Genomic DNA, 25,537 nt, shown 5'->3' with positions numbered 1-25,537 from the left:
TTTCGACCCTTCTTTCTGGGCTCAGCCTAATGTTCTCTTAACCTGCAACGACAATAATGCACATTACATTAAAAGTTATTCAATTTTTAAAAGTCAAGATATTAAAATACATGACCCCATGTCATTTCATTGTAAAACTCAAAAATGCTTACAGTGTGATGTATTTCCTCTTAAACAAAAAGCATGTGTGGCCCCTTTACTCTCACTCTTCGTCACGTCACTGGTTGGTGACTTGGGAGCTGACTTGACTGTAAAATTTACTTTGGATTTAGCTTGTCGATGAAATGGAAAAAGAATGGATAAATGAAAGCAACGCCACCTCCACTTTTCTTTTTGCACACATCACACATTCAGTAAATGGCTGACTACTTTCACTCAGAAAAAACAGAAATAAATCATTCTAAACAGGCAGAAATCAAACTCGACTGTGTTTAGTCATCTGTGAGAAGATTTACCTTTGTGCCACCGTCACTGTAATCAAGCCAGACGCGGAGTAGAGTAATGAGCTCTCAGGGGGGCTTCAGGGTCTCAAATGATTATTGAAAAATTCTCTAGTTGAAGGCGTCTCTATCATTTCTTCTAAAATGGAGGTCACTCGACTGAGTGAAACAATTCTGCTTAAACCTGGGCAATGTGTTAAAGGTAAATTAAATTAGCACCCGGAGCTAAAGGTCGTTTTTAAACAGGGACTACGGGTGCAGACCTGGGTGTGTTAACACAAACGGGTATCTACAATCAGTCTCTCTGTTCTTTTAATTCTTCTCATTTCTTCTTCATGTGATTCCCCTGCTCTCTTCCCACATCCTCCCTCCTTCCCTGCAGTGCACTGTGTTTAGTTATTCTTAGCTCTTTCTGCTGTAGAGGCCCGTTCTCCCAAAGACAGCTGAGTCTGCTGGGGCTCTATTAGCCTTAACATGTTCGCTACTGGACGAGATGTAGGCAATGCAGAGGAACGGAGAGACAGAGAAGGAGGACGACGAAGGAGCACGTGGAGTGGAGGAAGAATGGGAGGGAGGACAATGAAGAAGCATCTGAGACAAGAGAGCTCCTAGGAAGAGGAGGTCGTGTCAAAAAAGACACACTGCAGTAGCTTGGACACCAGGCCTTTAATTGCCTCCTTGTCTCTTTATTCATCCACTCCCTCCCTCCATCCTTTCCTCTCCATCACTTAGTGTTAATTAACTCCTTATCCGACCCCCTACTTAGCCTCCTCATCAACCCCCTGCGTCTTCCTTCTTCTCCATTTCTTTCTCCTGACCTCTGCAGACCTTCAACTTCAGTGTGCTGCTTTGGCATTGCTTAATTTGGCCAATGAAACGTCTCCAAATGCTGACAACCTGGTGAAAAAAGTTTAGTTTGAGGAGAAGATCACTGGCTTGTGCTGTCTCCGGACGGCAGAGGAGTTCTACACATGTACAGGATGAGCAGAGTTAAAAATAAAAGGAGAAACCAACAATGCCACAGAGGTCACAGTCTGTTTGGGCATCTGGTTGAACTCAGTTTTTATCGTAATGTATGTGATTTATTCTCTGCAGAACGTTTAATCCTTCTGCACACACTGCATTTTTATTCTTTGCTCAATTATGTTTTTTAATATATATATATACACATTTCATCTCCTTTAAAGATGTTTTCTTCCTCTGTGTACATGACTTGTGTGTGTGTGTGTGTGTGTGTGTGTCTGGCCTCTATCAAAAATGAAGTATTTCTATCATTAAGTTTAATAAAATGAAATGGAAGAGTCTAGCTGTAAGACAGAGAAATGTGTTTGTATTACTAATTTTGTGGGGACAATAATATGTTCATAAAGTCACATTATGGGGACTCACTACTCAGATTTGGGGACAAAAATTTAGTCTCCAAAGGTGAACCATTAAATTTCAGGGTTGAAGAATACAACTGTTACTCAAGCTGGAGGGAATTCTCTATCTCTGGGATAATTTGCATCTACTACACAGTTGATGTGCTGTATGTTTTTATGACAGCAGGACAGCATATGTAGGACTGTTATTAGGGCTGAACAAGCAATCAAAATAGTATTTAAATCACAGTATGGCCAGGTGTAATATCCAAATCACAGGAGCTGCAATATTTTCATAAAGGTAAACACAGGTCACAACATACAATCAGAAATGAAGCGTGTGATGCTGCAGAGATTCCCTGACCTACAAAATCAAATTCTCCAAATGTGAGGGAACACGTTTGGAGGAAAAATCAGTGAAAATGAAATGCAAAACGTACCATTCCTTTGCAACATCTGTCAAAATAATCACAATCTGAGCTTGATTGCACATTGTTCAGCTCTACTTGCTCACACAATCCATTCATTGTTGCTTTGGTTCTTTCATAGACAATAAAAAAACACGGATTATTCCAGCCTTCACCTTTAAGACTTATAGACGCTTTGATTAAGGTTGGGGTTAGGCATGCAGCGGTTATGGTTTGCGTACACATCCAGATGCACGTGTGTGTGTGTATGTGTGTGTGTGTGTGTGTGTCTGTATAGCATTCCTTACCTTATTCTCCAGTCGTCCGATTAGTTCAGCCAGGCGGTTGATCTGAGCCTCCAGACCTTCTTTCCTCACCTCGACTGTACCTGCAACACACACAAACACACACACACACACACACACACACACACACACACACACACACACACACAGTCTTAATACACTCAATGAACCAGTATGGACATATAAAGTTTCTAAATTGTGTCTACTTTTGATGATGGTTTTATAATGAAATCATCAGTAAGTTACCACCAGGGCCGTCTTTCTGTTCCTGTTGCCTTTGTGTTTATAACTGGATGTCATACATCTTTCTGTACAGCTCTAATTTTCATCATTCTGATATACAATTAGACTTCTTTGGCTATCACATGTTTTTAGTCAAAAAAGTTACAGAATCCTGAATAAGTAGTAGCCTTTTGGACAAGTGGTGGCGCCACATGGCCATGGTGTTATAATTCTTATTGGTCAGTGGTCGACAAACATAAGGGCCACAGGGCCAGCAAAAAGATAAAAAGAGCTGCTGCACATTACATTAACAATTATACCACATCATAATACACTATCTTTGCTCTTTCCTTCTCATCGTTCTCTTTTTTTCCTTTTCATTCTTTCATCATGAATATTTCATGTAAAGTGGGAGTTCCAAAGAGGCTGATAAATAGGCAATTATATCTGTTTATCGGAAGGAACTCGGCCTGTTCAAAGACAGTAAAGAAATGGACGGACAGGAAGGGAGCTCCTTTGAGGAGCTCTGTTTAATTGGCTCTTATTCGAGTGTGATTTTTAGATAGCCAGCCACACTGGGCTCTTCATAATTAGCTTGGATCTTAAAGCAATATTTCACTTTGGCAGAAAATGTTTACTGGAAGAACAATTCTGTCCTATGCATTGATGCTTTTTAATATCTTATCAATAACTGCAAAATATAATGGTTAAAGGAAATTTAATCAGAACAGAATTAAGCTCTGTTTGCACCAGTTTTAACTGGTGGTACAGACTGATGCAACTTGAAGAATTTATGAACACAGCATCATTCTTTCTAAAAAAGTAGAATGATTACCGAAATAATTCACGTCATTGGGCTAATCTATGTGTTAGTGTCAATTTCTCATAAATTAGAAGGCATTTCCCATAAAACTGTCTCGTTATGAAGAAGATGTTATTGCCTCTCTCCCCCTTGAATGATTCTCCTCTGCATGTACTTGTTTTCTGTTTCACTTTAATGAAGAGCTTAAACATGTTGGAATTTGCAGTGCAGAGCTTCTATTCATCTTCTATGTAATGCTCTGACTTTATTATGGTAATTATGCTAGTATTTCATATTCATAATTAAAGGTACCCTGTGGAGTTTTTGACCAGGAGTAGCTCTATGGAGCAACATTTTACGAGTATGCCCCCCTTTGTTTGTATTGTGCATGCACACAAGGATACAATACACAATACAAATTCATGCCGTTGGCTTGAAGCTATGCTGAACAGCCGTCGGTGGCAGTAACCCTCACCCTAACCCAAGACATGTAGCGATGTGGCAGTAAAGATGAGGAAAAAGAAGACGACTAGCAAGCAACCATATGCAGACAATAAACTATTTAAAAACAACCGCTTTTCAAATGTTTTCAAGATGTTGTTGATGTTAAAATGGTTCACGTTGCACCTTTAACTATTCATTAACTCACATAGAGAAATATGTAATGAGGATATGGAAAATTCACCCTCTATGTTGATGACGGTTGTGTATTTGTGTGTGTTTGTTCAACTAAAAATCTTGTGAAATAACACTTAAGAACACATTGACCCCACACAAGATGAGCGCCTCTTTTTCCTCTCTCTCTAGTGCCACTTATGGTTCTCTCTCCTCTCTCAGTTCCTTCCTCTCCTCCTCCCTCCGTCTTCTTCCTCCCTCATCTCCTCCACTCTCTCCTGAGCTGCTGTCCTCTTTTCATCCCCTGATGGCCCCCTCACAGCTAATTGGAGAGCTGGCTGCCCACTCTTCATTAAAAGCTTTAACAGCCAGTCAATTAGGAGCTACCTCCCTCCACCCCAAACACACACATTACACACACACCCACTAAACCATAGTCTGTAACCATGGAGACAGTTGGAGATAAAAGCCCAGTGGTCATTTCGATGGACTTAGAAAATAAGTGTCGCAGTCAATTATAGAAGTGTCTGAGGAATTACAGCCTTCGAAGCAAGCAGCATGGTGAGGAGGGGGTGGGGGGGTGGGGGTGGGGTCTCTGTTGACTTTCTCCTCAATTAAACCTTATTTGAGCTATTCCACATTCACCTAATTTAACTTTCCATTCTGTGGCAGCCAGTATTTAAATGTGTTGGCATGAATCATGAAAAAAGGTCGACTGTTACACGGTGTCTCAAATTAAGTGACTGAAAAGTTCACAAATGTTGGTCCTGTCTTGTTTACGTCTGTTCGTCTTCTCTGGGACACAACGTAGAGCAGTCACTCCACACCAACTAGTTCTGGACCTGACTGAAGAGGCAGCTTTGTAACACTTGACTCATATGTATCACACGATTTACTTTAAATGCCAAAGTTCATTGCCAAAGCTGAACGTTGTGTGCTGTACGTCAAGCAGTAAGGTGCAGATGTCACCATGGTGTAGTGGTGTGTTCACACACTGGTTTGACTGTAACCTCTTTGTCCTTTTCACAGGGCCACAAAAGCGCATTTTTTTCAGCAGGCACACTGCCAAAGTTAGACCAAGCTTTCATTCCAAGTCGCCCAGATTACTGCAATTCTCCCTTCACTGGACGGCCTAAAAATCTGTAAGAAAATTACAGTTCTGACTGAAATGCATTTGCAGCCAGGATCTTGAAAAAGATCACCCACTACTTGCAACTACTGCATTCACTATCTGCATCTCATTTTGCGTGATTACCTTTAACTTCATGCTGCTATAAGAGCTCTCAGATCTTCCACTGTCTTGCTTTTAGATGTTCCCACTGTTTCTCAAAAGAACGTTTGCGAGGCTGCTTTCTGACGTCATCCCTCTTGATCTAAATAACTTGCTTGGTTTTGAGGCAAACTTGATTGTCATTATCTGGATGTATTTATCCTTGGACTGAAGACATCCTGTCATGGATACATAAATACATCATGAAAAGAGGCAGGATGACCAGCTTTGATGTTTATGACACAGATACACATTCTTAACGATGAACAGTGTGCAATATATTTTATGTTAGGGGGATAAAATACCAGCTACTGATTTTTTCTACTTTCATGGACATCTGTCTCAGCAGACTGGAAAACATAAGGTGGCTCCCCTCTTCTCCATCACAGTCACAGCTCAGCGTGCACTCACACAATACACATTTGTACATGAAGACTTCTGCATACAAGAATTTTCAATTGATATGTGAAGCCTCGGATGTTGAAGTGGTGTGTATGGGGCTGCAGTAAAGATTTTGAAGGGTGCTGTCTTTTCTTTTAGCCTTTCCAAAATCCAAAAGCACATGAACAAAAGTGTAAGCACTGGATTAAACTGTGTGTTTATCTGCACTAAGGTAAGCTGCAAGCATTAGCATTTCTGACTAACTAGCTTATATATACCTGCAGTAGACGTGAGCATTACTTTCAAGGCCAAGAAGCACATCACTGCCTTTTACTCTTCTTTATTTTTAGAGGAACCCCAAATTAAAATTGCACTGAGATGCAACTCTTCATCCAGGCAAAAGCAAAAGTTAGAATACTTTGGTCACTGACATCAAAGCTACAGTAAAGTCCAAGAGCACGGCCCCCAAGCAGTTTCCTGTTATCCACATGTGTTAACCAGCGATCAGTCATGTGTACTGATGCAGAGCTGGTAGAGTGCCCAGGACTATGTAAGTATTCCATTTTATCAAAATACCTGATTGAACTATTCTTACTCAGCACAGGGAGTACACTCATACGTCTGCAGCTCCCAGCGAGACGTGTTTTTCCATCTCTGGCTAAAGGTATGATTTCCGAGTCTCTCCAAAGCTCCAGGAAAGGTTCCACTGAGTAAGCATTTATTACAACTATGACATTAGTTTGGAAAGCAGCTGAGCTGCAATTTCAATAGATTTCCATCCAGGTTATGTATACAAACAACGTTTTATCACTCATAATGCTATCACTCATAACACCACGGCAAGTTGACGTGACATCATCCAGTGCATTCAACATCTCAAACTGTCCACCTTGTTGAAGAAAAAGTTGTTATTTTTGGAAAAATGTCTGCTCCTTACACATTGTAAATTGTAAATTATGGAAATAGTGCTGGAAATATTTTGTGCTGGAAATATTTTGCTTGAAATTTTCTTTCTTTGTGATGTAATTTCATTTGGTGACCTTCTTTTCTTAACTTGCAGTAAAGCCTTCTTTCTAAACAGCACCCAGATTTCTGCGTGGCAGCCTTGGCATTGTCTGTTCTGCAACTCATCATCTAACCATGGTGCACCTCTGCCCTTTACAGACCTCTTTCTGAGAGGACCATTTGTCTACTACTTATCTAACCATATATCTAACTAAATGTATCCATGAAATTTTTAAAAGCAACATTTACATCATCTTGACATACATCAGATCGCTGTAATTCTTTAACATCATTCAAAAAGGAGTCTGCAGTAAGTCTTTTATAGCACCTGCAGTCAACAATTCTGGCTCCAGACTTTACTATTTCGTATTAAAGCCATCGAACTGAGGTCAATAAAACCTGCTGTCACTGATACTGCCTGTGAACACAACTCATGTACGTTTGTGAAAATATGATCAACACAGGTTGAAATATCAGCACCATCGTTGTGAGTCGAAATTCTAGTGGGTTTGAGTCACAACCTGAGTAAGACTGCAAACATCGGCTATAGATATCAGCTTTTTATGTCATGAAAATAAAATGCATCTCCACCACCATATTTGCCCCTCTCTCCTCTATATAGCTTATATGTAGCAACAGTAACGAAGGGGGGCGGGGCTGACTAAATGGTCAATTAGGGCTGACAGGAAAATGGATGTGAACAATAAAATGAAACATGGACAATGTCACATAATCTACATCCATGTTTTCCACCAGCGAGGACACACACACACGTTCCTACAACAGGCTGTATACATACACAAGCACACACACCTCAACTGCTTGTGCGTCCGTGCCTGAGAAAGCACTGAACAATAAACTGCAGTTCACTTACAATTAAAACTCTTCAGCAAGGTGACAGATACATTTAGGGGAGGTACGCATTGAAGCGTTGAACACAGCAACAATATAGCATTCGCTGCTCGACTTAAAGGTGGTGGAGGATATTTTTAGCTCTCTTATTCTCTGCCCCCTCTTGCTCTTTTCCTCGCTCTTTGTTTCTTAACCCCAGTCCTTTCCCACTCACTGCTTTGTCTTTTTCTGCTTATCTCTGTGTTTCTGCAGAAAGTCGGATCAATTCACAGTGAAAACCCACTTAACGCACACACTCCTGTCTATATGCTATTATGAGATGAAAAGGGAAGATAATAAAACTTCACAGAGACTTCACATGTGTGCATACAGGGCAGCCATAAGTGGAGAACAATAAGAGAAGAAGAGAAAGGACTGACTCAGGAGTGCAGAGTACCTCACATATTCTGGAGGAGGTTGAGCAAATGGATGGGGAGAGCGGGGGAGAAAAGAGTTTGGGAGTCATTAATCAATCGACTTGTCCTGACTCTAGACAAAGTGCAGCTGACATCAAGGTCCTCAGCTGTCAGGGCTGCTTTACAGCCTACAGTATAGACGAGAGGGTGGGGGAGGGAAACTAAAGACGCAAGAAAAAGGGACGGCATGAGGCCGGGGCAAAGCAGCGCGACACTGACAAAGAGCACTAAAGGCTGCTTTTCCATCTTTGTCTTGTTTTGGAATCAGGACGTATCAAAGTAAAAGTAAGTTTTATGGACCCACTGGGAAAGCATTGCCTCGGTTTTGGAACATTTCATCCAATATGCCAGGGAACTGAGAGAAAATCTTTCCTAAACCGTAAGATCCATGAGTGCTTGCTTTAATTTGAGCGGTAACATTTTTCTTCTACCTCCCAATTTCACATTCAAAAGCAGTCCTTCACTAATTAAAACAGTTTATAACACACTGCAATGCTGTGAGCACAGCTGTGCTGTGAATATGCAGAGTGCATAATGTTAGATTTATTACTGAAGTATTTATTTATTTGTGAACACATTTCCATCGTTCTCCATGATAAAAGAGCAGTCCATTGGCTGATGAAGGCCACAAGGTGCAGCTGAAAGCTCCAGAAAAAATATTTTAAGTTGACCTTTAGTTAAGTCTTCAGAGGCCAAGAACCTTCAAGGTCCATATGTCATAAGTTTTGAACCCTTTAATGAAAAGTTTTAAAGTCAACTAGGAATGATTTGTACATGTGTATAAGCAGTTAATAAATTATTTATAACAAACTATAAGCTTTGTTTATGTGTAATTACAGCAGCATGATTATAGTTGTGTTCTTCTGCATTATCAATAATTCATTTAACAGTTTGTATCAGTTACATGCTTTTCACAGGAGGACTTATAGTCACATTAAAAAACACTTCAAAATCTCTGCTCAACTACATTATCGTGTGCTATAACTAAATAATACATTTAATGAATCTATGAAGTGTTACTATGCTGCTTATTAATGCTGGATGGAGCTTAATCTAAAGTGTTTTAATTGCAGCCTTACAATCAGTGAGCTGAATCAATCTGTTCACTCACCTTCTCATGTCTGTGAACTAAAGCCTGCAGCGCAGCAGGTCTAGCAGTCTGGCTTAATGCAAAAATGACAAATCACGTTTTATCTGCTGCAGTTTGGTCCAATGTTACCAAACATCTTCATCAGAACGTGAAGGTGGTACAATGACTGGAAACGCTCTGGACCGAATTTCCAAACCAGCTGAGAAATGCTGCTGTCCAGGGATTCCAATGCTGACTCGACGTTAATGTGATTACAGTCATTGTCACTCACAAAATGAGGATTAAAATGACTTCCATGTGCGTGTTTACTGCTTGTTTGGGTTGGAACTTGACCATCTCTCCCTCAAGCTTTCTGGGTACTGTTATGGTCTGAAAGCACTGAAGTTCAAGGGGTCCCTGCGCTGTTGCAGGTGAACCTGGCAACTCTGAGGTTTTACAGTGCCCATCATGAGGTGAGGGATGATGCACAGGAGGTGACCAACATGGATGAACATGGAGACCTCACCCAAACCATTATTGGTAATCCTCTGTAACCTCAAATATATCCCGGGATACACTCACCCTGACAGCTGACAGATGTTTGGAATCCAAAAGAGGAAGAACTACATGAATCAATTTTTCTTCTATGCAGCAATAGATCTGGAGCACTTAGAAAGACTTTTCAACTGCTGTAAATCAGACCAGTGCATGCCACTGACACAAAACCTTTGTTTTCGTCACTTGTGTTGAACTTGTCTTTCTTTTTGCACTTTGTTACCTGAGAACAGAAAAAGGAGAACAAGAAAACCTGGTATGGTGCAAACAAGCAGCAATAATTACATTTTTGTGCAGCGTACGCTTCAAAGTGGACTGAATGAAACATAAATAATCTACAATAATTTCCTCATAATGAGACCATGTCTAGTAATCTATGCTGAGCACAAACAGAGTGCTATCCTTGTTAAAGATGTGCTGTGTTGAGGTTGATGTATCTATAATTGGATGACGTTACATATTGACTCATATGATACTGAAGCTCTTCAGTGTTATGCACTCTCAAACTCAAAACTCTCAAACTCTGCATGTATTGAAGTTGTTTGTTTGTCAGATAACAGGCATTTTATTTATTCTAAGAGCCACGGAATTATACATAATATGCACTTTGAACAGAGCTTTGAACGTTCACTTTCAATGAGCAGCAGACAAAATAAAAAGCAGGCTAAATTGAGTTGAAATAAGCCAAAATGCAGTCAGCTTTTGCTTTAGTGCAGCCTCTCTTCCTTAATTAGGATGCTCTAAAGGTTTACCACAGAGGTTTTCTAATCAGAAAAATAAGTATTTTTAAGGTGGAAAGCAGAAGCAAAAGCAAAAAAAATATTTTTTCATTAGGGTTTCATTTGGGTGCACTTGGTATGTTGCTGCATTTGAAAGGGTTTAAACAAAAACAGAATAGTTTCAGTCCAGAAGAGCGTGTGTGAGGGAGGCTGCTTAATTACCCAGGAGCACTCCGGCTGTGACACTATCAGTGGCATGGGTCATCTCTCGCTCATATCATCTCTATCAACATATCTGTGTCTGGCCCAGGGTCAAAGCCCACATCTGGAGGGAGTCATTTAAGGAAATATTGCTCAATTAAAAAGGGAATGCTTCTTTGGCAATATATCTTTAGAAGAAAAGACTCCAAGCATGAAGGTATACAGCAGCCACCAAGGACTCAAATCATTGTGGTAGTATGGTTTAAAAACACCAGGCACTTCAATGTCACCTCTCTCTAAGATTACTGTCACTTAAAGAAACCAACATTAGTAAAATAAAAAATACCACACTCATGTCTGTACAGGAGATGTGAAACTTGAGCCATCAGCCATCATTTAACTTAGCTTAGCACAAAATCTGGAAACAGGGGAAACGGCAGGCCAAGATATTAGAGTTTTTACTCTTCAGTTTGTGCACAATCTTAAGGGACATGCTTCACATTTCCCATTCCATCCAGTTTTCTGTCATTTCCAGTCTTAATGTTAAGCTAAGCTAACTATCTGGGGTTTTAGCTTCATTTTTAGCATATAGATGTGACACTGATCATCGATCTAACCATTAAACTCTCAGCATGAAAATGAGTAAAAATGTCTGTTCTCCTGAGTGCAAAGAGGGAACAACATCCAAAAATAATTAAAAGAAGAGCATTTCCTATGAGCAACTACTTAACTGTACTCTAACTGTAGAGTTTTAGTGCATCATGTCTAATGAATTCTCTGGTCTTCTCCCTCCCGTGTTTATGTTCTGCTGTTCCTGTCTATTTCTAACGGTGTGAGCAGGCAGTATCAGGGTGGTACAAAGAGTCACGCAACAATAAAAGCCTCTTTTATCATGACGTCGTGCGTATCGTGGATGAGGATGTATTTTTAGAGACATAGGATAAACTGCCCTTTGGCAGCATGCTGTCAGAGTCAAGGCTGTTTGAGAACAAAGTGCCATCACTGCCATGCCCCATCCAGTCTGACAGCATTGTCAGGTTCTGTGTGTGTGTGTGTGTGTGTGTGTGTGTGTGTGTGTGTGTGTGTGTGTGACATCCCACTGAAACAAGAAGCTTTATAGAAACCAAGGTAACCATTAGAAACACTCTCCTCACTTAACTGCATCACTGGGGCCATAAATCACAAAATCCTGTCAAGGCAAACCGACTCGTGTAAACCTAATTGGTGTTTTATGTTCAAGCTTGTGATAAAATAGGTCAAATGACACTCGACTGGCCTCAGTATACATGATGTGTGTGTTTATAACAGGAAGAATGTCTACTTTATGTGACGTATTGTAGGAAACACAGCAGGTCACATAAAGAAACGCTGTGATTTACTGTGTCATGGGTTTAATTTGGTGTGACGGCTGCAAGTCGAACACTTTGTTTATTAAAACACAGAAGATCAATCTCTGCTCTACTGATCATTCATTGAATCAATAATGGCTTTGACAGCCACTCCGTCGTTTGTGCCTGTTTGCTTCACAGCACTCAGTCAGAAGTAATCACTGAGACACCAGCTGCTATTCCGCATTTAGAAATGTACATTTTCTTTGACTTTATGGGGTTAAATCATTACCAGATTAAATGTGAGACACCAGTGTACATGTGCAAGATTTTGTAGAGGGTATGGTGAATTGCTTTGCAGCACAAGACAATGACAATGCCGTTGTATTCCAGCTAAAGAAAGCGCAGCATATCCATAGTGAGGTTTTCAATGTTTTTGTATGGTGTAAATCAAACATGCTTCAATAATGTGTCACCTTTCACAAAGCATACTGGAACTTCAGTGGTGTGTTCATGGGAACTCTGATATCTATTTGAGAGTCAGATGTTTTGACAAGAAATTCAATCAAATATTTTACTCTTTGAATTGGTAAATCATGGTCTGATTCAGTGATGATTAAGCAAAACTGTAATGCTATGAAATCAATGTGCTACAGTTTGTTCACCTGTCCTTACTCTGACTCTGTTGAGTGAGAAACTGCAGATCTATGCATTAAGCGTTCACAGAAAAAGACAAAATGTTTGCATTGTTTCACTACATGAATACTGATACCAACTGCATATTTATTTATTTATTTATCTATAGACCAAACAGTGAAGATTGTTCACATAAAATGAAACCAGAGGACTAGACTCTGCACATAAATAAGAAATAAGCAAACTAAATAATAATATTTTTCACTGCAGTAATAATATGGAGGTGGTGGCAGAACTAGAAGATAGAAAGTTTGCCAGTAACAGTTCTAGCAGTACGAGTCAAAGCATTTCATATCAGTTATTGCTGAAGCTGGAGCGACTCAATCAACTCAATTATTTCTCTGAACAGACCACTGCAGCTGAATTGGCATAATTACAATTGATGCATTGATACAGCTGGATGAATGAGTCTGCCCCAAACGCAGAAAACAAGCAGCCGTGACATTATGTGAAGGATTAAGAGGACGTAGTTTCCTGCATTGGAAAGGTCACTGTTCCATACCACACACATCTTACACAGCAGAGCGTGCATGAACACACAAACACGGGCAGTTTCCCAACACTTCCTGCCATCAGCTGCAACACCACTCAAGAATAATGCAACAACAAAATGTTAACTGTGATGAACTACCTGTAAACAACATGTTTCAAGCTGATGCTCACAGAGTTCTGATATGAATGAACACCAATGGCTGCCTGGCTGGGAAATCACTCTATATGCTTATGCTATGACTTGGAAAATACATTAAAGACAGTTTGTAGTTGATGGGGAAAACCCTTATTTTGTTATCTAAATTGAGGAACATGAGGAAATAAATTTAACAACAGCAATATCATGAAGTCTTCTAGTTGGTACTTTCTCTCTCTTATATACTGAACATTGTTTTAGGAGTCACTGGCAATCGACATATTCAGCTGTTTATGTATGGATGAAGGGAGCCTCCCTGCCTGCCTCATGTTTTTCTCGGGCCTTTGAGGCTTTCCTCAACTCAAGTGTATATTTTTGTTTGACTCTTCCTCGCTGAAGTTTGTGTAGCGTAAAGTGACGCCATATCTCAACGACCTTTGAAGTGTCATTTCTGCAGCGAGCAATTTGTTCAAGTGGGTACAAAGTGTCAAGGCCAGAGTGCACAGCGGCGTTAACTACCAGCTGGTGGAGGAAGAATGAGAGAGAAGGAAAGCTGTAACAGAGTCAGAGAGTCAGAGAAAGAGAGAGCGAGAGAGAGAATAATGAGGGTCCTGTACATCCTCAAACAGATTGGTCAGCCTCAATCAATTTGTCTGTTTAACTGCTGTAACAAACACACACACACGCACACACACACACACACAGGCTTTGTTGTATTTCTTGTCCTCTCATCCTCATCTTCCTCTCACCTCCTTCTCCCTCTCCTCTGTCTCCTTTGCCCCCCTCACTTCTCTAAAACTCGCTCCCTCGTTGTTCCACCTGTCTATCTGTGCTGTCCTGACCACGGTAGGAGAGCTGCATCAGACCTGTGCAGGTGGCTGATTGAGGAGTTTTAAAATGGAGAATAAATCATGTATGGATGGGAGTGTGTGTGTGTGTGTGTGTGTGTGTGTGTGTGTGTGTGTGTGGGTTTGTGAAGAGTGGATGGAAAATTGCAGAGCGGCAGTCAGAGTTTGATTTCTGCTCACTCAGAGCGATGTCGCCTCCCTAAAGGCTGTCGATATGAGGCCAATCATACAAGTGCATGATGGATGACCTCCAACCATGAATTCAGAGGAGGTGCTGCGGTTTGTGTGTGTGTATACGTGTGTTTTTGCTTTTGTCACCTGAAGCAGTGTTGATGGTCCTGACAGCCTCCCTGGCGCTGACTCTGTTGTTAGGGGGATAGTCAGGGACGGTGTTTTCATTGCGCCTCTCTGACATCCGTGGGCTCACCTTGGCAGGTAGATGACTGAAAAATGGAGAAGGAGAGAGAAGGGGAGGGGGGAAAAAGAGGAATATGATGAAAAATGGAAGATATCATAGGGTTTGGAGGGGTGAAGGAGTGAGAAAGCAAGTGGAGAAAGATCAAAAATAGGGGGGGTTGAAAGGAGGATCCATAGGGGATGCAGAGGAGGAACAAGGGCGTGATAGAGGGTGATGAAAGTGGGATAAAGAACATGTTTGTGTGTGTGTGTGCATGTGTGTGTCAGCGACAGACACTCTAACCAGAGAGGATTTATGCTTGAAACACTGCCTAGTTGTCATTAGGACTGCTGACAAGCTGGGTTTTCCACTTAATGCCATGATACATGTGTACAGTCACGATCACACACACACACACACACACACACTCCAATTTCACATATTACTGTCTGACACAGTCCATTGGCTCACCCTGATTGGCTGTGCTGCTCATCAATGGCATCCACGGCACTCTCCACAGAACTGAGGAGAGACTGGATCTGATTGGCTGATTCCTTCAGCAGGAAACGGGTCACAAACTGCTCCACATTGGTTCCTCTCTCATAAACCTGGGGAGACAAAAGTAGAAAAAAGGATGACCATGAAACCTCAATGGAAACCAACAGTGAGTCATTCTGTCAGACGTGTTAATACCAAAATGTCCGGAGCATGTCCTTATTTTCAATATTCCTCTTTCCCTATCAGGCCCTTCACACATCACAGGGCAGCCTCGCTGTTCCCCACTCTGCTCCCTTCACTACACACACAAAGATTTTCCAGCATCAAGCACTACCTTCCTTGACGGTTGAACGGATTCTAAAGGTGGACGGGCAGCATGCGGGGAGGCCAAAATAACAAGTAAAAATAGACCAATAACTTCCATTCCCTGCTGCAATCTTCTTCCTCTCCTTTCCTCAACTCTCTCTCTCTCTCTCCATCTCGTCCTCTCCTCGGTCCACTGTCAGGACTTTGGGCTGAAAGTTTGTTTCAGACGCCTTAAAAACCTTTTAGTCTGAGCATAGAACCCGGCCCGTGGGGAATAGAAAGTGCTGTTTTGTGGTTTAACTGTATATTGTTGAGACCAGACTGAAATGTTATCCACCTTCTCCTATTAAACACAGCAACATTATGGCAAAAAAAAGGCCCAGAAATCAATAAAACCTTCCATTGTCAGCATCAGTCACTACTCTAAACAATACCGATTCAAATAGACAAACTGAGCATTGTAGCATTCAGCTCAAAGCGTATTGATCCATAGGAAATCAATCATTTTCAGAGACGTGTTTTAAATGGCCACAGCTCGTGCACTGAAGCCTTGAGGGGAAATCCATCCAGACAGTGAATTTATGAGCGCATGTGGACTTTTGGTGGATTTTGTTAAGCTGAGCAAGACTTTCTCAGAGAGGAATGAAGAAAGAAATGACATCCTGACAACAGCATCAAAGAGTCCCTGAACTGCACGTCTGACAGCGTGAACATGCTGAACTGTCAGAGGAGCTGACTGTTTCAGATAAGACTGGAGCTGCTGCTTTAACTGTAATGACCTTATCACTGCCACCTTTTAATTATTTAGGGATTTGGCTTTTCGCTAAAGGCACCTCCCCCCAACAGGGACTGTCCAATCATAACTTAGCAACCATGACTAGGCACAGAGGGCCTGTCAAGCTTTGCACTTCATGTTGAAACTGCGTGCATGAGGCTGTAGAAAACACTTTGCTTTGAAAGAGTTTGGTCTCATTTCAGTCTTTCCACGACTGAAAAGAGCAAAATCATAAAAGAAAATAAACTAAAAAAATGTCTTCTGATGTCAGCCGCAACTGTTAGCTTGTCTGGCTAACAACTGTAGTGTATTACATGTTCTCACAGTGTTAGGCTACTTCTAAGGCTGAGAGTTAGCTGTCATTAAGGGTGACGGGGTTGAACAGTCTAATGACTTCGAGACTCTAATATTTCCCAATTGACGATTACAGGAAACTAAACTGGCAACTTTCACATGCTGCTCGGACATGTTTGAGGCTAAAAAACTCAAAATAACACACGAAAACCCCATAACTCAAACGCCAGGCTACAAGTGACTACACGCGTACTCCAGAGAGCGGAGGCAGTCGGTCATGTCAGCTTTACTGTCAGAAGTCACAGTGCAGTGATTCAGGAAGACAATTAAGGGTCCTGTGCAGTCAGCCATTCTCTGCTGCGCTCTAATCAAAGACAAACGCTCCCACAGGACGCAGAATCGCACCGGCCGTATTGACTTCCATTATCACAGTCAATGGTTTTTACTCAAGTCCACACACACACACACGTCCACACACAAACATGCATGCTCAATCATTCATAGACACACACGCTTTGAGGAGGCTCATCCTCAACGCCTCATGTGCGGAATAGTCCCGTCCGCTTGTTCACTTTTTCAACAGCATCCACTCAGAGCAAAACACACACATCTCACTGGAATACCACACATATCACTGTGATTACAAAATTTGGGCTTGTGGTACCATTTTTATTTGCTATTTTACCCGAGAGGCACTGATGACTTACTAATGACTGTCATGCTGAGATTCAATTACCGAAGTGGGATCCACGTCTGAATAAACAGAAATGACAGATCGGAATTTTGGCAGTTTTCTTGCAGAGATCATGAGTGCGTTATGAGTCCATTGAAGCCACTTTGTCATTAAAATAAGAAGAGGCTGACTGAATCTTGATACAACATGCCATTTATTTGGCATATTGAGCATGCTGATATTATGCTCTCCACATGGTTAAGCAGGTTAAACACTAACATTAATTTGCAACAACACAATGAAACAAAGTAATAAAGTTGAGAAACTCCCTTAAGTGAAATTGATGTTCCTCACAGCTGCTTTATGGATTCAGAGGAAGAAATGATTAGAGGAGAACTCCTCCAACGGGTGAAAGAAAACGAAAACATGTCGGATAAACTGGATGTTTTTCATGGTCAAAGTAACGCCTTTGGCACTAACCGCCTGCACACACACAGCACTAAATGCATTAAAGTCAATGCATTGTGACCTTTGAATTATGATACATACGTTAGATTTTTCACAGAAAATCACATCTTCAGCTGGCTGGATAAACACTACAGTCTTCTGTAGAACACAACACTGATTTACATGTCGATTTCACTTGTTTTAAGAAAAATGGAAGGATGTTAACAATGCATACGTATATGTGGATGTGTGTGTGCATGTGTGTGTGTGTGTATGTGTGTGATTGCTGACCATAACTGTTCAAAGCTTTACAGCTTGTGCCTGGACTGATTAGATTAGGCAGATTAGATTAGATTGAACTTCAGCATTGATTATTAAGTAATGGTGTCACTGAAGCAACAATTCTAAGAGTTTGCATCATATGTTAAAAACAAACCTGCAACCAACAAACTTAAGTATAAAATATATAAGACAACTTGTGTTTTTCAAAAAATTGCCCTTAAAATGATTTGAGATGCTATAATCGTATAAGGATTCTACACATTGACCTTACATGCATGAAAGCAAATGTGGGAATAGGACAGCTGAATACATACATCAAAAATTCACTCTTTGTCCAACTTAGCCAATTCTTCTTCTATGCTGGAGTATCACTGAGCCACACTTGTTGTGGCTGTATCATAATTCAATGAAAGACATTTATGAGTGGGAAATATACAGCGTAAGGAAAAAATTGGTTATAAAGGTCCTAAACCTTTCCTCCAGGGTGTCAAGATGAGGTAATAAAGCAGGACCCAAAACCTTATCACTTCATACTCTACTTCGAACAAAACAGCACAAACCAGTCACATTAAGCCTGGAGCGTTTAGGACCCTTCAATTTCTGAGAATCGACTCCAGCATCAGCAGAACATCCAAACCACAGAAGACTAATTCAATCAGTGTGTCTTCATTTGTGCTTTCTAAAAAATGCAGTGTGCTCTGTGAACTTGTAAATACTATTTTAAAAATGTGCTCCACAGTTCACCCTGCCCACACCTCCTGTACGTGTCCATCATAGCCTCTCTCCCTCTGCCGAGTGTGTCCCGAGGGCAGGACAACAAAACCTGGGATAGAAAAGCTGTGATCTATAATTCACACAGATCACTGACCCAGGAGGAGATACACCATCTCTCTCCGCTGGCTCCCTGAACACAGCCTGGTGATTAGCTACAGAGTGTATCATTGTTAGCATCTGTGAGTGTGTGTGGTTGTGTGTGTCTATCTGCTCTGATCTGTGTGTGCCTGTGAGCTTCAAGGCAGGAGGAATGGGTGTGTGTGTGTGTGTGTGTGTGTGTGTGTGTGTGTGTGCGTGTGTGTGTGTGCTTGCGTGTGATGATTGATGACCGAGCGCTCCAGAACTTATCACACCTACAAGGTTAAATATTGTCATTTTGCACACATCACCGAAGGCTTTTTTTGAAATAGCACACACAGGCGACACACATGGAGCTGCAATAAAGTTCGAGGTGACGTGATTTTTATGAGACCTGAAAAATGTAATCTGGTAGGAGTAATTGACCAAGTCAGCAGGGTCACTAAGCCCGTGAATGTGAGCGGTGTGTGTGTGTGTGTGTGTGTGTGTGTGTGTGTGTGTGTGTGTGTGTGTGTGTATTTGTTTTAGATTGCATGTATTCTTTCCCATCTTCTTAAGGTTAACAGCCAATCTCTTCATTACCATCCACCTACACATCTGCACATGTATAGTACAACCTTCCCCCGCAGTGTGTGCACACACACACACACACACACACACACACACACACACACACACACACACATTCATTCCCATTGTGATAAGATGGCTATGGCTGATTACAGGGGGTTGTAGAAGGTGGTAATCAGTGATTACAGAGGTTGGTCTAGTTAGGGGAAATTATTCCATCTTCAGTGTCTCAGATGGAGATACAGAAGCTTTGTGGAGGGGTGGAGGTGTCAAAGATGCAAGCCTCCAGTTCGACTGGCATAATTGGCGTGACGCAATGTTAGGAATACTCCAATGACTTTGATGAATTTCACAAACAAATCACTTCTGGACAGGAAGCACTGACTGTAGGCAAAATACATTCAAATGCACCACAACATTTATACTGTCAGAAACATACATAGAGAACAGGATGTTAGTGTACGACATGACAAATATAAAATGATAAAGTTGGACCATGAGGTAAACTGAGCGAGGAGGAAGTATGTGTATTGTACAGTATGACTAATATGTCAGTGGAATTCACATGAATTTAGAATATATTTAGATCAACGTGAAGTCATTAATTCTGAAAAGCCTTGCCATGATAATGTAGTTGACAACCAGTATTGTCTGGCTTCCATTTAATTCATTCACTTCACATAAATACCCAGCTTTCAGTGTGTACTGGTAACTACTGAACAAGCTGCTTTTAAGGACAATCCTGCATATAATCATACACAATATCACTGTTACTATTTGTAAGCTCTCTGTGTCAGGCCATTTGTCATCAGCCATATTCAGTGTTCCTCCTGTTCTACTTAATAAAGCCACAGCAGGGAATCTCATTGACTTCATTCCCTCTGAAAAACTGGGAGGGTAGAGGTCAACATAAGAGCCTCCGCTCACGATAGCATCCACCAATCAGTGATGACGGGGTACTGCATAATGAGACAGTGAGTGGCTCTCTCTCCTTCTTGTGCAACCCCCAAGGTTGCACATATAATTGGGACTGTAGTGTCGTTTAATTCAAATAATGTCACAACAGCCTCCCCAGCGTGCCAGGACAACTCAACTCAGCTTTATCTATATAGCACCTTTTATACAAATATGCACCACACAGCAAAACTGAACCAACAAGGACCAAAAAAAAAGAGAAAAGAATAAAAATGAATACAATTTTGCAAGACAAAAAAATTACAACAATAAATAAACCAATAACATGCTGGAGCGTGAGGCATTATGAGAAAAGAAAAAGGTGTTGCAGGCTGACCATCGCTTAGATAGATGGGTGGGAGAGGGCGTGTAAGTGTTAGTATTGATCCACTGATAATTCTCTACATCCTTCAGCTTAGCCTGAAGGAGCTCGATCAGTCTCACAGGAGGGAAATCAAGTCACCTCAAGCAGCTCTGAGAGAGAGAGAGAGAGAGAGAGAGAGAGAGAGAGAGAGAGAGAGAGAGAGAGAGAGAGAGAGAGAGAGAGAGAGAGAGAGAGAGAGAGAAGCTTTTTCTTTGCACCATATTTAGGTCAGAAAATAAAACTCAAGGCCTTAAAATGTAAACATCTTGCAAATACGTGAAAAGCCTCGAGGTGTGCCAGATCCCAGCGACGTCACACTTCAAGCAAATACAACTTCCTGTGCTGTTCAAAATAAAAGCTGAAAAATGAGCACTTAACTAAAATCCAGCCATTCTCAGCAGTCATAGTGGGCAGTTTTAAAATCATATCTGGTTGAGACAATAACGTTTACTTTGTCTTTGCGTTCAGACTGTTTATTAAAAGGAGAGCAGTTACACTAACAGCACGGGACGTCGTAACACTCAGAACTATCCTGAGCTCGTCCTATGACATCATCCAAAGGTTAAATACCAAACCATCTGCGTTTACGTCACAACCACACCACCCTTACTTTAGGTTCAAATCATGAACACCGAGCATTTACACTTCACTTTTTCCTTTCTCAAGGTTCTTGAAAAGGTTCTTGTGCGTTTAATTCTCTCAATAAACCATTTTTACACTTTTTCACTTGGTCTGTAAGCTTCAGTGGTTTTATTATTTCTCTGCCTGACCTCGCTCCAGGTGCACTCTCAGTGTGGCTGTTACAGGAGAATCCACTTGACGGCGGTGCTCATGCTGGTTTTCAGCCTGAGGCTCTGGTGCAGGCACAGGCACTAGATGATACCAGGTAAACTGGTGGGACTGTGGTGTACGGATGTCATTATCGCAACAGAAATCCAGGCGTTCAGACAGTCTCCTGGTGGCAGTTTCACAACATTTCTGGGTCTCATATTGATACAATTGTCATCCACCTCTTCTCTCTACTTGGGCCAGGTTGTTTGTAGGTCTGGGAGAACTGGCTCAAACTTCTTTGGATAGATGTAGTGCAAAGGCAATGTCCCATGAGAACTTGCACAGGGCTGTTGCATTACTCAGAGTTGCGGCTCTGTAGGCCAACAAAGCTCAATATGGGTCATTAGCGTTTTTCAGCAACAGGTTTCTCAACAGTTTGAACAGTGCACTCTGTCTCTCCATCAGTTATTCAGGATTGCTGGTTACATGATTATAACTAAGTGTGAACGAGTTACCTGTCAGGCCATACGACTTCAAGCAAACACTTCACGGTTCGTTTGTAAGTCAGTGTGAGCATGAACCGCAGCAGAACTGAAAGGCAACAAAGTAGAATTTTTTTTTCCTTAGTCCAGACCAAATGAACCAAACCGCAGGTGTGAAAGCAACCATGGAGCGTGGAATAGACGCCTGTAATACAGAGCTTTCTCCCCTTTGGTGCAAAGCTCCTCCGACTCAGGAGTTGTACAGAACAGGACAGCCCTCATGTTCCTGCTGCCACTCCTCCATCACAGGACAGACAGAGAGAGGGGAGGACATCTCGAAGAGAAGAGAAAGAAGAGAAGAGAGAGCACAGCTTGTAGTTTCCAGCATGTTGAGCAGTTTGTGGTTCATGGACTTCCTTTCAACTGGTCTTCAAAGAGCTTCAGGCGATACGACGCCCACACCTCAGCCTACCTAGGTGCATTCTCTAGAGGATTCGTGAATGGCCTATTTTGAGATTTTTTATTACTTTCTATTGGTTGGATCTTTTTTGCCATGGCAACCAATAAAAGTTGTTTATGTTGCGGAGTTGTCTGCCGTAAGACGTGTTGGTTTTTAGTGCCGGTGTTTCCTTTATTTCACAGCTCAAGAGGTATCAACTTTTATTTCACCAGTCTCTGCAGAGCCAGCACCTTCGCCTGCAGTGGGTCTCCATCTGCGAGGATAACAGAGGTCTGATGCGTTAGGAAGCACAGGCGTAGCTCCCCGGCTGGCAGGCTACCTCTGAAAACCCCCACAGCCTTGCCTCATCCTCACACATCATCCAATTAAAATGGTATCCTAGCAACCCCAGTCAATATGTCTTTAAGCAACACTGTTTCAGCAGTATGCAGGAAATTATATCTGAGCAGCAGACCTTTTACAGTGAGAAACACTGATACTCAATCTCTGCCGCCATCCCTTTTCACTGAGATGAAGACATCCCAGCTGCAATGCTCATTGACCTTAGAGAGTACAACCACATGCACTGCCTGTCAGAGTGTGTGTCAGAGTGTGTGTCTGTGTGTGTGGCTGAACGCTAATGGGGGACTTGTATGACTGACCACCCGCTGCTCCTACTCTGGAGACATCTACAGTACCAGTCCATTAGCAGGACACTAAACTTAGCATGGACACACGGGCACACACACACACACACACACACACACACACACACACACACACACACACGTTAGGTTTTCATCACTTCTGGGGACATTACACCGAACCCTAACCTTCATCTGAAATCTTCATCCTAAAACGTAATGATTTACATTATGGGGTGTAAACAGATCTATGCCCCCACAACGTGAGGAATACACACAAACACACACACACCACAATCATCTGTTCTCTGCTTTTGTCGTCATTCTTTGTAGCTTTAGCTACTTAGAGGATGAGAAACAATTCAGATACAGTATATGTAAGATCTTCACACTCTTCTCTGTAAGATTTCAGTACAGTATTATACAGCATGTGCAAGCTAATGGAGAAATATAAGCAATAATTAATATTACAAAATAAATAAGAAATTGTCAGCAGATGGTTGTGAAGAGAGAGTGCACTGAGAGCCATAACTGTGATCAGATCCAGTTCTACATTACGATCTAAAAAAGGTCAAAAGTGGAACAAACAGTGTATCCGTGCAGCATTGGTCCAGCCTGCATGGTTTCAGTGATGCTCTTTTCATGGTGACTGTCCTTACTCATGTTACTATCCATTTTCTTGTGTTTATTTTGGCAAACAACCTTTTTTTTTGCTACGCTATGTATGCATTAAAAAGCATTAAAGCTCAAAACCTAATGCACAGGGTCTATCTGGTACTCAAAAGCAACTGACTTGGTTCTGCAGATTAGTGTACTGTTTTTTGGTCCACTTTAACTGGGCCAAGCCATGCCAAGTTGTTAACACACTTATTTCCAGCCACGGCAAGCTTATGGATAAGCTCTTTTGCCTTGTCTTGCACTCTCTAGACAAGTCTTTATTGGTTGTGTTTGTGCCTTACTCACACAGATGCGACCTGGGGACACTGGGATGTAATTTCAATCAGAAACTAGAATTGACCAGCCTGTTTCTGTTAAGGTCTGGAATTAAGGAGACATTGTTTCAAAAGTTTCAATGGGTTAATGCAGCATTCTATCATTTTCTACAAAGACAAATGTGTGACATTAGAATGAGAGGTAGAAAATGGTCTGGACTGCACACAGCTATAAAAAGAAAAAGCTAACACAGTACCAAATATTTGCTGTACTGGGGAGACTTAACTGGTGCAAGTGAGTGTTGGAAGTGTAGAAGTGGTTAACAGCAGGCAGCACGCCTGAGTTTGTTGCTAAACAGAAGGCGATCTAACAGGCATGAGAAACATACAGACGCTTCAGATATCATGCCAGCTTCATCGGCCTTCAGAGAGAGACGAGAATGGCGGTAGGCGAGGAGGATTATGGAAGTCGAAGGCGGGGAGAAACAGTAGGAGGGAGAGTACATGAGGAAAACTGGTAAGAAGCACGGGAGGGAAAACTGGAAGAGAGTTGCAGAGAGGAGGCAAATAAAGGGGTTAGGAGAGAGCGAGGACAATGTACTGTACATTGTGTTAAGCTTTCTGTTTCATTTGTGTGTTTTACTATCTCACTCCACATCAAATCCCTAAGGGGGCTTCCTCTGCTCTCCTTTCACCCAATTACCCATCCGACACACACACACACACACACACACACACACACACACACACACACACACACACGCACACGCACACACACGCACACACACACACTGCCTCTCCCTTTCTCGCTCCCACACCCCTCTGCATTATTCATGCTTTGGGTGTAACCTCATCAGTCAACACACACCCAGCTGACAACACAACACACCCTCTACCAGTTTTCTTTCTCTCACTTTCAAACACACACACAAATTATTCATGTCCACATCATTAACAGTTGCTGGAGAGGATGTAGTCAGGCAGTCAGTCAGACAGTCAGTCACATATTTGGTGGATTCTGGGCACACGTGTCCACCTCTGAACAGAAGGACACCTGAACAGAGTCTGAAACAGAGGACAGACAGGTATACATGCATCCACATACAAATCTCTTACAGTAACACGCTGGTTGCTCCTCTGCTGCGTTGTTGCTCTAACTCTGAGAGGAGCTGACTGGAAATAATTTATCTGCAATGCTAATGTAGAGCAGATAGAGAGGAGGGAGGGGTTGCACTATGATAGCTTCTACTGTGACAGCACAGCCTGATTCCACTGATGGAGATGAAAGTGATTATTGTAAATTCTGACACAGGGAAGTCTGCAGGTTAAAAATCAGCTGTTTTTGCACCTAAAAAGCATTCAAGCCTTTGCAGCTATGAATGACGATGGTAAATCTGCTCTTATAGTGAAGTGTAATTTGAGAGATGTGCTTGAGTTTTATTGAAATAAGTCAAACAAACAGATGTTGAGGGTTGAGGGGATGTCTTGAACTGACATGAGAGGATCTGCAGGGAGCGGAGTTGACCAAAGCTGAACATCTGTGCTGCACGATAGGGGAAGTGGGGCTCCTGGACACATGTGGGATGATGGGATTTGGATTTACACAGAGACCGAGCAGGCTATCATAGTGGTTTAAGTGTGGAGTGTACAGTGCCTACATGCCTTCCATATACTCTGGAGAAAAAGCACGTAACAATG

General features: G+C 41.8%; 1 protein-coding gene across 1 annotated transcript in view; it reads right to left on the bottom strand.

Annotated features, from left to right (window-relative positions):
• The window catches only part of necab2 (N-terminal EF-hand calcium binding protein 2), a 114,797-nt gene that overhangs the window by 41,479 nt on the left and 47,781 nt on the right, over positions 1 to 25,537 (bottom strand). The window contains exons 6-8 of the mRNA XM_076733188.1: positions 15,028 to 15,164; positions 14,478 to 14,602; positions 2,517 to 2,596 (exon numbers count right to left, since the gene is read on the bottom strand). Of these exons, the coding sequence (XP_076589303.1) occupies positions 2,517 to 2,596; positions 14,478 to 14,602; positions 15,028 to 15,164 (342 nt within the window). The remainder of the gene's footprint in view (positions 1 to 2,516; positions 2,597 to 14,477; positions 14,603 to 15,027; positions 15,165 to 25,537) is intronic.

This window comes from Chaetodon auriga, chromosome 6 (assembly GCF_051107435.1).
Source record: "Chaetodon auriga isolate fChaAug3 chromosome 6, fChaAug3.hap1, whole genome shotgun sequence".
Taxonomy (NCBI): Eukaryota; Metazoa; Chordata; class Actinopteri; order Chaetodontiformes; family Chaetodontidae; genus Chaetodon; species Chaetodon auriga.
Note: the sequence above shows the minus strand (reverse complement) of the source record. Positions and strands in the feature narration are given on the sequence as shown.